This window comes from Meles meles, chromosome 1 (assembly GCF_922984935.1).
Source record: "Meles meles chromosome 1, mMelMel3.1 paternal haplotype, whole genome shotgun sequence".
Taxonomy (NCBI): domain Eukaryota; kingdom Metazoa; phylum Chordata; class Mammalia; order Carnivora; family Mustelidae; genus Meles; species Meles meles.
The window spans coordinates 112,953,740-112,967,151 of NC_060066.1; the positions used below are offsets into that span (position 1 = coordinate 112,953,740).

General features: G+C 47.1%; 1 protein-coding gene across 1 annotated transcript in view; it reads right to left on the reverse strand.

The window, feature by feature from the left end:
- PHGDH (phosphoglycerate dehydrogenase) overlaps nucleotides 1–6,236 on the reverse strand; it is a 31,957-nt gene extending 25,721 nt beyond the window's left edge. Inside the window, exon 1 of the mRNA XM_046017900.1 lies at nucleotides 5,991–6,236. Within this exon, the coding sequence (XP_045873856.1) occupies nucleotides 5,991–6,128 (138 nt within the window). The 5' untranslated portion in view covers nucleotides 6,129–6,236. The remainder of the gene's footprint in view (nucleotides 1–5,990) is intronic.
- Between the last annotated feature and the right edge of the window lie 7,176 nt (nucleotides 6,237–13,412).

Here is a 13,412-nt window from a genome sequence, read left to right on the forward strand (position 1 = left end):
AAGCCCGCCAAGATTAAGGATGCCCATGTCCCCTCCTCCTGCCCTTTCCACACCCTCCTTCCATCTACTGGGTGTCTGATCAGTATGCATCCGGCATCATGCTAGACTCTGTCAAGCCAAGATGAAGAAGTCACAGCTTACCCTTCAAGAGGCTCACAGTGCCAGACACCCCAAAACTCACCAGTACACATGTATGCTGTGACTTCAGAACATACAAGGCCACGGACATGGAAAGGATAGAGCAACCAAACAGGAGCCACCCCATCTGGGCTGACTGCCAACACTGGCCAAGGCCAGGGGAATCTTGAGGGTGCTTGGAATTCCTCCCTATAAAGCAACTTAGTTGAACATCAGCCAGTGCCTGGGCAGACGGGGACACTGCTGACTGTCCCACATTCAAGTCCACTGCACTTGGCTCCAAAGAAAAGGCTCCCCCTGCCTGGCCACCTACTACCAACTTGGCAAGGCATAGTCAACTTCTCTTCCATGAAACCTTTACCAACAACTCTGGACTCAATATCGCACCCTCCCTGACCTTCCTATCCTCTGTTTTATGTTCGGGTGTCCTCTGTCTGACCTCCAATTTGGTCTCCTCATCTATATTTTATATCTCTAAAGCAGGATTATCTCTGTAGCTGATGCTAAAACACTGCACTGAATACATGAATTTAGCGATTTGAGAGGCTGGTGGAAACCTACCCTCACCATTCTCCCCACACCACCTTCCTTCCCTAAATAATTCAAAACACGTAACATGATCAAAAATCAACCATGGGAAATACCTTCTCTTGACCGTGATAAGCAGGCATCAGACCTATATGACAGCACTCAAGAGTTTTATGAGCATAAGAATAAGGAGAGAGACAGGAGAAAATGTTCTGAAACTGACAAATTGATCAAGAGAACTAGATAGGCACCTGACAAACAGACCCATGTATGTCTGCGACAGACAAACAGACCCATGTATGCCAAACTGATGGGGAAAGGAAGAGCTATGCGATAAAAGGTATTAGGAAAAGTCAGGAAAAAAACCTCACTACAGATTTTTAAAAATCCAGAAGAATTAAAGAATTTTTAAAAAGTAAGCATTAGTAGAAAATGTAAGGGGATATTTTTATGACCTCAGGATGGGAAAGCCTCATAAGCAAGGCATAAATCCCAGAAAGCATAAAAGAAAATACTGATAAATTTGATACCAATAACTTTTCAAAAGTCAATTTTTTTTTTTAAGTAAGCTCCAGGACCTATGACCCCCCAAAATCAAAGAGTTGCGTGCTCTAGGGGCGCCTGAGTGGCACAGTAGGTTAAGCCTCTACCTTTGGCTCAGGTCATGATCTCAGGGTCCTGGGATCAAGCCCCACATCGGGTTCTCTGCTCGACGGGGAGCCTGCTTCCTCCCTCTCTCTGCCTGCCTCTCTGCCTACTTGTGATCTCTCTCTTTCTGTGAAATAAATAAAATAAAATCTTAAAAGAAAAAAAAGAGTTGCGTGCTCTACCAATTTTCAAATGTTAATTTCTCATGGAAAAGATCCCATAAACAAAGTTAGACAAGTGATAGGCTTAAAATGGGGGGAAATCCTTGCACTATACACGACAGAACAAAGACTCATCACCAAAAATAATCAAGGCTTCCTATAAATCATTTTCTTAAATGCTGAAGATCCCAGTGTAAAAACGGGCGAAAAGTCCAAGTAGGCAATTCACAGGAGAAATACAAAGCGGCCAGTAATTTATAAAGACTCTTAAACTGCTAGATATCAAGAAAATAAATTTTGGGGGCACCTGAGTGGCTCAGTCGGTTAAGCGTATGCCTTCGGCTCAGGTCATGATCCCAGGGTCCTGGGATCAAGTCCCAGCATCGGGCTTCCTGCTCAGCAGGGAATCTGCTTCTCCTTCTCCTTCCCAGTCATGGTGCTTTCTTTTGCTATTTCTGTGTCTCTCTCAAATAAATAAATAAAATCTTTAAAAAATAATAAAATGTAGATTTTAAAACGTGGGTTTTTTCAGGCATCATATTGACAAAACGAAAAATGGTAATAGTCAATGTCGGTGAGAGAGCAGGGAAAAAGGAGTATAAATTGCACAACCCAGAGAGAGCAATTTGGTGGTGTGAGAGCACATTTTCACGGTGCACTCCTTCACCGCCAGCTCTGGCACCTCGGTCACTGGTAACACACTGAGGATGTCAAGCTTCCTTGGAAATGATCAGTCCAGGACCAAGGGCCAACTGACAAGAAGCAGGCCTGGAGCAGGACCACCCAAATGGTCATGATCTTCTCATCCTTAAGGCTCTAGTATCAAGTTCCTGGGCCCAAATCTGAGGCCCAAGTCCTCTTCCAAGGGGCCCCAAGAATCTGGCCTCCTTGAATGCTTTCTCCAAAAGCCACCACCACCCTCCCCAAACCTTAGGAATCTGCATTCCAAAGTGGGGGCTGCAGGCTCTCCAGGACCCTACCCCAAGCTCGCAGGCCTAGGACAAGCACAGAAACATCACGACAAGCCTTGAACAGGCCCAGCCTTGATGCTTACTCCCCAGACCAGATTACTTTGAAGCCAGAAGTCTGAAGAGTCTCCAGTTGGACCAGTAGAGATGTTCATTCAGATCTCCCATCCCAAGCGGGGAATCTGCCTTTGGAGACTCCCCTTCAGTCGATATGGACCCACACTGAGCATGACATCCCACCTGCCAGGATCCACAAGCTTTCAAGGTCTCCTAACACCTTCTACTACCCCCCAGTTCATTCAATTGCATCACCAAGTGATACATTCGATCAGCAGATATTGGTGACCCCTCAAAACCCCTGTCCCCCCTCCCCCCATACCATCCCCTCCTCAGGTCACAGCATCCATCCAGACTTGGCCCCAAGCTGCCTGCTCCTCTACTCTACTTATGCAAACTGCGGGCCTTTGCACATCCTCCCACACCCTCAGCGCTGTCTGCCTTGACTACAACTTTCTTTTCTCCTGTGCCCTGCAGGGCATTTTGGACCCTCCCAAAACCTCACCCATTCTGCTCTTACCAGCTCTCCGCAGCTGCCTTAGAGCTGGAAAATGGCCACTCTTCTGCTGGATTTATAGTTGTTCCAGAAAAACTATGCTAACTCAGTAGTAGAAAGCCATTCACATCTCTCAAGTTCAAACACGCTTCCTTTCCTAAGGATGACAGACTTGGCCCTGAGGGGGACTCTAGCATGGCGGGTGCCTCTAACTTAAATCAGACGCAAAGCCAAATTCTCCAGGTCATTGTTCCCCAGCTAGGCAATGCAGGAAGGAACTGTTTGGCACAATATTCATGTTTCTGATTTAGTCGATGTCTATTTAACTTCTGCAAATTAAGCCCTAGTGCAAGGGCTGAGAACTTGCTAGTTTTTTTCAAAGATTCATTTATTTTTAGCTTAGAGAGAAAGAGAGTGCACACACTGGGGCAGGGGCAGAGGAAGAAAAAGAATCCTCAAGCTGAGAGTCCAAGAGTTTTGTGAATTCTGAACACGATGCTCCACTGTTCCAAGCCAGTGTTTTCCAAACTTTTTTGACTAAAACTTACAGTAAGAAACATATGTTTAAGTTGTGATTTTATACTCACAAACCACACAGGCACCACCACTACCCATATAACTGAAACAAATTTCAGGGCACCCTACTGAGCCTATCTGCCTCACTTCCAGATAGTTCTTATTTTGTTTTTTAAAATGCTAATCACGACCCAGTAAACCAACATCACTACCCACCAATGTGCAAGGACTTGCTTGGAGTCTGAAAAGCACCATTCTCAAATGGGGGGAGGAGGGTGGTAACTATACTTCCAGACCACCACGGAGTGAGTGAGAGCAGACCCTGTCTGCCCAGAACACCGAGGTGTGGGAACAGAGGCCAGGCCTGGGCAGGCAGTGTGCTCAAGCGTCCAGCAGTATTAAAGATTTCAGTGGGCAAAGGCAAGGGGCACTAATGTGGACACCTCTCCACCCAGAATGAAAAGACACAGTGTGTACATGTGGCCCCTCCAGTGGGCTGCCCAGGTGGGCTATCTTGCATTCTGAAGCAAATGTTTTACAAAGACAGACCAAAGGCTGGGGGCTCCCCTCACAGCCCAGCCATGACACCAGCCAGCAAACACTCCTCCCTCCTCTCCTGCCTGGAGTTTTCAGTGCCTTTAAAATGTCCTCCAAGTTGCAGGCCAGACTCCAGCAACCCACCCAGCCAACTTCCCAACTTCACAGAATCCCCTCACTGCTGGAGAGGACTCCTGTTCTAATCAGTTCTGCCTTTATCCCACCTGCCCCCCTCCCTAGAAATCATACAAATTCAGATTTCTAATTTCCACAAGAAAGTTGCAAAGCCCAAGTGAGGCCTCTCATCCCAACCTGGTGCTCTGGCAATCTGGCTGAGGTGAGGGTCAGAGGCAGCTCTAGAGGCCACAGCACTGCTTTCTGGCCATTGCCCTGAGCCAAGGCCACTGACAACATGCATACAAAAGAGGGGACAAGCAGAAGGTGTCTGCCTCCCATCCATCCTGCTCCAAGGATCAGGTTGTGACCCTTGCCCCCCCCCACCATTTAGGTTAATCATCCCCCTTTTCTCTACTTTCAGAGCAGCAGAGCGGGCAGGGGCTAGGCTGCTGGGTGGTCTCCCTTGGCACTCAAGTACTGTGCCATCTGTTCAATCCTGGGGTGTCCTGGGGGTGTTGGCCAGGCTCCCTAACTAGTCCACAAGCTTCCTGAAGACAGGGACTCAGATGCTTCTCTAAGTACAGGACAGTAGGGGACTTACTCTCTAAGTACTCAGATACAGCGCCGTGGCAGTAAAGGGTGTGGGGGAGGGGGCCGCATCGTGGAGAAACACGGCAGCAGATACAAGGGAGCACAGTTTCCATGTGGTTCCGGCACAGCTGCCTCTGTGGTGTCATTCAAGGGGCCCTCTGGGGAGAAAATGGAGGGGGTGTAAGTGGGCGGGGTCGAACGAGGTTGGTAGTAGGCGGCAGAGCCGGGCTGTGGGAGAGAGAATCCACTGAACGTGGAACATCAGTCCCCGGCGTGCTGGGTGCGGGAACTGGAGTCACAAGCTCACAAAGTAAATGTCCTGCACGAGGCCACCTTACGAACATGGGAGAGAAACCTCACAAATCTTACAAACAGGACCCTTAGAACAGGGAGAGAAAGATCTGAAGTAGACCGCGCCAACTATGCAGCACAACAAACTGATACATGCCTGAGAATGATTTGCCAAGAAACAGAAATTTCCTGGGGGTGTTTGGGATCGGACTCCAATTCCTGACCAGCAACTGAGGCCAACGGTGGGGCAGGCGGGCAGGAACTAAGCCCGAATCCCTGAGAGGGGGCGGGAGGGGGGCTGCGTGGGCGGCCCGGAGAGCTCCGGCGCCCCCTGCCTGCCCCCCGCCCACTTCCTCCGACGGCTCCCTGGAGGCCGAGGGGCGGGGAAAACTCTCGGCGGTCTTGCATCAGACGAAAAGCGGGTACGGCGTTTGCTGCCCTAGCCCAGCCGCCTAGCCTGCACAGCCTCTCCAGCTGCCACGAGACAGGCTGGGGCCCCCGGGAAAGCGGGACTCGGCCGGACTAAGCAGGACTCAGTCCGAGAAGGATCGCGGGTCCCTGGGCTCCCCACGCGGAAGCCCCTTTGGCTCCCCTTCCCCCCGCCGTGTAGGGCTGCCAGGGCCACTGTGCGCGAAGGCTCTGGGGAGGCGCGCGCTGGCATCCCGCGGGCAGCCCGCAGGGCCGTTGGAGCAGCCTGCACTTTGCAGCGCTCGCGGGAGGCGAGCTAACGTGAAATACGCGGTTGCAAACTGAACGCAAAGTTTGCATCCTGCAGCTCGCCGCAGTTTGATTTTCCCTCCCCCAACCCCCAATCTCGGGAGGCCCCAGGATTGACTGGAACCGGGGGTGGGGGGTGGGGGCGGGGCGCGCTGGCCCCCGCGCGGGCCGGCGGGTTTCGGCAGGAGATGCCAACGAACCCTGTCTCTCTCCCGCTCGTCCTACCTGCAGCTCGGCTATCAGCTCCTCTTTGCTCAGGTTCTGCTTCTCCACCACCTGCAGCCCTCCATCTTGCAGGATCTTCCGGCAGCAAGGGTCCAGGCTATCACTGATGAGCACTTTCCGCAGATTTGCAAAGGCCATTGCTGGAGTCGGCTCAGAGTCTGCCGCTCGCTCTCGCTCGCGGGGCAGAAGCACCTAAGAAGCTGTAGTTCCGGCTGCCGGGCTGGTGTTACTGGGCAGGATTCTTGATCTCCCGCTCCCCTTTTATCTCCCCCTTCAGCTCCTACCGCCTCCTTCTGATTGGACGAAAGTACTCAAACTCTTGGAGACTCCGCCTCCTCCTCGAGGCTCGAGCCTTCAGTTCCCCGCCCACTTTATCATTCTCCAGCGATGAATTTCTCAATCTCAGCGAAAGCTGTTGTCTACACCTGGTGAGCATGGAAACAGAATTTGCGCTGACTAGCTGATTCATATCTCACCCTAAGAGAAATGTTTCAGGTTCACTTCTTTCTTCGGAAGAACGTTTTCAGTAATTCCTTCACAAGCATTTACTGCACGCACCTGTTATGCGCAAGGCACCGTCCTGGATACTAAAGGGGCTGGGACATCTTCTGGTGGGCTGACACCGAGGGTACCAAAGGCAGACACGGAAAATTAAACAGTGAAAACCAGTAGGAAACTTCCTGAGACCTCACAAAGCAGTGCTTAATTACAAATGAACGATGCCTTGAGAATTATGAGTTTGAAAGAGAACAGGGACCAGGATGCATTCAGAGCAGCCAGAATTTGTGTTCAAGTTCCCCGTTCTCCTCTTCCTCCACTTTCTTTCTAATTAGGAAAAGACAAAAGGATGTACAAAGTCAGTCTCATCTAATTTGTATATGACCAAGGAGACACTTCCCAGCTCTGAACTCTTTTATGTTTAACCCCCACAACAAAACATGCCTATCCTACGCCCTTCTTTCTGGAAATAGTGGCGGGAGGCGGGTTGGGGGGGAATCCATTTGGGGTTATTTAAGGCCCTCTAGGATCAGAAGCAGAGTTAGGCATGCTCCCAGGTGAATGAGAATTCAGTTTATCCAGCAGGGAGCTATTCTCAGCCAGCGTGTGCCCTGGTCCTGAGAAACACTCAGCTTCACCTGGGAGCACCAAGAAGGCTTCCAGCAACGCTGCCTTTCATAAGACACTCTGATGCCCGTAGAAGGCCAGGACTTTGAGAAGACCTGAGGATATGGTGATAAGTAAAGCATTATCTGCCTTCAAGCTGCTCTTTGTCAATTGTCTAATCTTGAAAGAACCAGGGAGAGAATTGACATTTACAGAGGCCCAGGGCCTGACGACTAGCTGAAGGAGATGCCTAGGGGTCCCAGAAACCAAAGTGCAGAAAGGTCAGACTGCCCAGCAGGGGCCTTGCCCTGGGGAGGAGTTTGAACCACACTCCAAAATAATACAGTGGCCCTGAATGACTTTTTAGGTGGGATCTGCTTACATTAGCTGAGCTGAACTCTGGCACTGCTAATATGGAGATAATATCTCTGTGCACCCTCCCCTTCCTCCAACGCAATCCCACCCTTCACCCCTAGTTCCAACATCAACTGTAAGTGGAGGATTTTGCTTGTACAGTCAGCCTAGGAGCAGAGGAAATATTATCTCCCCCACCCCATGTTATGGCTTCCATCCATAAAATAGGAACTTTGGCCTTCTTGGAAGTATTAGGAAAATAATTCTGTCATTCTCTTAAGACCCCTCACTCCCTCCCCTCCCTGAGCCCCAGCCCCTTGGGAAGAGAGACATTCTGATTAGTGAGTTTAGGAGAAAGGTCCTAGGGGCAGCCCAGGCCAGGCCCTGCTTAGTTCTGTCTTTTGGAACTGAAACCCACAAGTAATGTGCCCTCCCCTGCTTCCTTGTGTAGTGGTGAGCCCACCAGACCCCACCACACACATCTGAGGGGGCAGGAGCCACAGCAGTCCAGCTACTCTGTCTTTATGGGATAAGGTCCATGGGAGAGAGGGAAAAGGGAGAGGTAGGAATCCTATTTTTTTACTTGGAGCCCGACTGTGATCTCCAAAGTCACACTAGGAGTAATAAAACATGTTTTGATAAGTAGACGATGAATTGTCATCTGCAAAACAGGTACATCTGAATTTGAATCCCAGCTTCTGAAATTACTGATTATGTGACCTTGGGCAAATTACATGGCTTCTCTTAGACTTAGTTTTCTTCTCTGTAATAAGAGGTTAATAGGAAAATGCTTACTTCATAAGATTGTTGTGACAATATGCAAAGCACTCACATGAGTCCAATCTGTAATGCTTGGCTTTCATTCATTCATTCATTCATTTAATCAGACACTTATTTATTGAGAGCCTGTTATGTGCCAGGCACTGCTGAGGGTGCTGGGAATGAAGCTTTGAAGGGGACAAACATGGTCCCTGCTCTCATGGAGCTTATGTTCTGTTTGGAGCCAGAAAATAAATAAGTGAAAAATGGAACAAGATAACCTCAGGATGTGAAAGTATGATGAAGAATAAAAAACAGAGCAACATGATAGAGAGGCTAGGATGTGGGGGCATTCATGTTAGACTTTACAACCGGGAAGGGGCTTTCCAAGAAAAAGATACTTCTGTTCACACTGAAATAAGTCACTTTGCAAAGAGTGGAGGAAAGAGAATTCTAGGCAGAGGGCAAAGCAGAACAAGCCTGGCACATTCAAGGAACTTGTTCCTAGACATTCCTATAGCACTTACTGTGTGCCGGGCACAATGCTGAACAAGTCACACTCGGTGCCTGCCCTCCGGGGACTCGTGGTCTAGCATGTGAGTTTGTGTGCGGTGTACAGCCCAGTCGGACAGTCAGGAAAATCTCTGAGAAGAGCAGCACTTAAGCTGAGATCTGAAGGTGGAGGATGAGCCAGGGGAGAACATTTGGAAGAATATTCAAGGGGAAAAGGACAGTAAGAATAAAGTCACTTGGGTAGGAAAGATCATCTGTTATACAGAGATGAAAGGGGGAATGAGGCACGAGATGAGATACAGAGATCAAGAGACAACAGAGCACTCGGGCCATGTAAATAGTCTGAACTTCTGTGGATACAAATTAAAAACTCAGTTTAAACTGGCTCGAGGTGTCTGAGAAGATCAAATGTAGACAGACATGAGCTCAGACTGGTGTCATTGGCAATCTGTCTCTCCCCTTCTCTGTTTTATCTGACTTCGCTTCATTACCAGAAAAACAAGATGTAGCAAGAAGGTCACCAGTTAACAAAGACTGTAAGACTCAGTCAAAAATTCTAAGCAGTTTTGCAATCCTAGAAGATTGTACTCGTTTTCTAAGAATTGCCACAATATTTTCTTTCTTTTTTTTTTTTTTTTTTTTTTTTTTAAAGATTTTATTTATTTATTAGAGAGAGAGAGAGCACAGGCAGACAGAGTGGCAGGCAGAGGCAGAGAGCAAAGCAGGCTCCCTGCCGAACAAGGAGCCCCATGTGGGACTCGATCCGAGGATGCTAGGATCATGACCTGAGCCGAAGGCAGCCGCTCAACCAACTGAGCCACCCAGGCGTCCCCTTTCTTTTTTTTTTAAGATTTTATTTATTTATTTGACACAGAGAGAGAGACAGCGAGAGAGGGAACGTAAGCAGCGGGAGTGGGAGAGGGAGAAGAAGGCTTCCCATGGAGCAGGGAGCCCGCCTCGGGGCTTGATCCCAAGATCCTGGGATCATGACCCAAGCTGAAGGCAGACGCTTAATGACTGAGCCACCCAGGGGCCCGCCACAATATTCTCATACCTGATCCTCACTGGGTCAACGGGAGTCATGGTTCCATCCCTGAACCTATCCCTGAGGTCGGGGGGATTGGATATGCTGACTGGTCAGTCCTAAAGAAAGCACCCACTTCACATCTGAGGAAAGTTCCATCTGGAATATATGCAAAGACTATGAGGAATGTGGGTCCCCAGAGGAAGCTTCAGGGTGCTAAGCCAAAAGAAGGGAAGTGGGGATTGGAGGGCAGGCTGGCAACACCAACAGCTGACCACTCCACCAGGCTGAGGGGGTTAGATTTTATTTGAAGTAGGATGGGAAACCACTGAAGTTTAGTTATAAGGTGGGGAAAGTATTAAATTTTAAAATGATCATTCTATATTTTACACCCAAAGACTCCTTTTTACAGTGCTGCTTCGTCATTATGATAATGATGACAATGAAAACCATGACAACGATTAGCAGAGAGATCGGTCCCTTGTGTGGCACCTGGAACGACTCAGTAAAGCACAGTCAGAACTTGAAAAGGCAGCTCTCTGACAGTGAAACTAATAGGAATCAATGAATGGATGAAGTTAACCACCTGAGAAAGGAATCCATCCTGAGAGCCGGTAAATGTCTGAAAAAGTTTTGGGAACAACCAGATCAAAATTAAGAGAATACTCTTTCATCCAAATACTACCAAATATTAAAAAGAAAAAAAAATCCTCTTAGCTAATCAATTGTATTGTAATTTTTCTGCAGGAAGACTATATTAATGGAAAGGCTGGTCTGTGTGTTCAAAAAGATGGTCCAAGGTGAGTCTTGGCTTTTACCCAGCACTGTTCCAGACGAGAGGATAACTGCATGTGACAGGTGTAGTCAGTAGCAAGGTGTACTTGATGTGGTACAGGGACAATTCTCCAGATTTTATCATAGTTTGTATTAAAAAAAATCCCTTCTGATTCTGCAACTCCTTTCCTTTGCTGTTTTTCTGAATACCTATTTTATTTTCCAGACACCCTGATTTCAGTAAAGGATTGCTGAGTGGATCTGTTTCTCACCAGATCCCATTGTCAGGTCCTATGGCAAAAGGAGAAACAGGCAGAAGCCAAAAGGCTGGTTTTTTTTTTCTTTTTTTAAATAATTTTTTATTTTTTATATAATGTATTTATATAATGTATTTTTATATAATGTATTATTAGCCCCAGGGGTACAGGTCTGTGAATCGCCAGGTTTACACACTTCACAGCACTCACCATAGCACATATCTTCCCCAAAGTCCATAACCCAACCACCCTCTCCCTACCCCCTGCCCCAGGCAACCCTCAGTTTGTTTTGTGACATTAAGAGTCTCTTATGGTTTGTCTCCCTCCCGACCCTGGATCTTGTTTCATTTATTCTTTTCCTACCCCCCTAACCTCCCACGTTGCCTCTCAACAATGTCAGGGAGATCATATAACAATTGTCTTTCTCTGAGTGACTTATTTTGCTCAGCATAATACCCTCTAGTTCCATCCATGTCGTCACAAATGGCAAGATTTCATTTCTTTTGATGGCTGCATAGTATTCCATTGTATGTATATGCCACATCTTCTTTATCCATTCATCTGTTGATGGACATCTAGGTTCTTTCCATAGTTTGGCTATTGTGGACATTGCTGCTATAAACACTCGGTGCACATGCCCCTTTGGATCACTACATTTGTATCTTTAGGGTAAATACCTAGTAGTGCGATTGCTGAGTCATAGGGTAGCTCTATTTTCAACTTTTTGAGGAACCTCCATGCTGTTTTCCAGAGTGGTTGCACCAGTTTGCATTCCCATCTACAGTGTAGGAAGGTTCCCCAAAAGGCTGTGTTTTGAAGGGCTCCCGTCAGCAGGAGAATGCTGTCAAGCAACAAGGGTTGAGGGAATTAGTCATTGTCACTAGATACACAACTTCCCTGTTCATGAACACAAGAGTAAGGGGGAGCAAAATATGCACTATGGCATGTGGATTATTTGGAACTAAAGGCAATCAGGACCCAGCAGTCTCAAGATAAAGAACTATTACCAGAGACGACTTCTTATCTGAAAGACCTATCCACATGGCAGGAGAGCAACAAATTACGAAACATTTGCTCTTCTTCCCGTCCTGTGAATTACCCTCCTCCCCTTTGAAGCTCAGGTCTCTATCCTATTCCTATCCTATTCTATTGCATGATTTGACCTTGGGTCTCATATTCTAATAGGGCTTTGGCACATACATAATTACATTTTTTATTCTGTTAATCTGTCTTATGTGAATTTAATTAATAGGCCAGCCAAAAGAATCTAGAGGAGTAGATGAAAAATTTTCCTCCCCTGTAGGAGAATTTGGGTTTATATTCTTGTCTCTTGTGAGTTAGGCTAGTGGTAGTCTCTAAAGCTCTGATCGACACAACACTAGCTTCCCTCTGAGATCTCAGGTTCTCTTCTGAATACTTTTAACTACAATGTCTCAAAATCTCTTCAGGTCACTGAACTCTATAAGAAGCTGAGGAAAGCTACAAACCCACTCACCTTCTAAATTGTGCATACAGCTTTTGGAATTCACATACCTTTTATAGCCTACTCCTGGGCCTCTTAGGATCCCTCAAAACTCTTGTTAGATGCCCATATTTACATGGATTAGGCATGGTAACAAGGTGAAAAATAGTCATAGTGATAATACAAATATTTATTGATCATTTTAAAGTGCTAGCTAAGCATAACTCAAGAAATCTTCACAATTTGGGGCGCCTGGGTGGCTCAGTGGGTTGAAGCCTCTGCCTTCAGCTCAGATCATGATCCCAAGGTCCTGGGATCGAGCCCCGCATCAGGCTCTCTGCTCAGCAGGGAGCCTGCTTCCCCTCCTCTCTCTCTGCCTGCCTCTCTGCCTACTTGTGATCTCTGTCTGTCAAATAAATAAATAAAATATTAAAAAAAAAAAAGAAATCTTCACAATTCTATCGTATAAGTGCCATTAACTTTTGGTAGGTCTGAGACACATATTTAGCCCACCTTTACAATTTAGAGAAGTAAAATGACTTACCAAAAGTTACATGACAATAGGTTGTAAAGTTACGACTATAGCATTTCTTTAAATCTCTAGTCAGACTTCTAATTGTGCTGTCCTCACATTTTTCAAAATAAAATAAAAAGTCCTCCTTTCTCTAAAACAGTATACTCAATTTAGAAATAACAATACCAGGGTGCCTGGGTGGCAAAGTCAATTAGGTGTCTGATTCTTGGTTTTGGTTCAGATCAGGTTTTGGCTCGGTCTCAAGGTCATGAGATCCAGCCCTGCGTGTGTCCCTGCGCTCACGCAGAATCTCCTTAAGATTCTCTCTCTCCCTCTCCCTCTGCTCCACCCCACCCCATGCTTGTGTGCTCTCTCTCTCAAATAAAAAAATAAATCTTAAAAAAAAAAAGAAAGAAACAATACAATAAGCTTTCATGTTGTAGCTATTTTTTTTTAAGTAAACTCTACCCTAATGTGGGGCTTGAACTCATGACCCCAAGATCAAGAGTCACATGCTCTATCAACTGAACCAGTCATCCCTGTGGGGTACTCTGATTGGATGGGGGGGTCACCAAATGTGGGGCATCCCAATTGGGTTGGGGCCAGCAGGACCATTGGTGAAAGAATTTGCTTGAGGTACAACAAAAGAAAAAGTTTATTG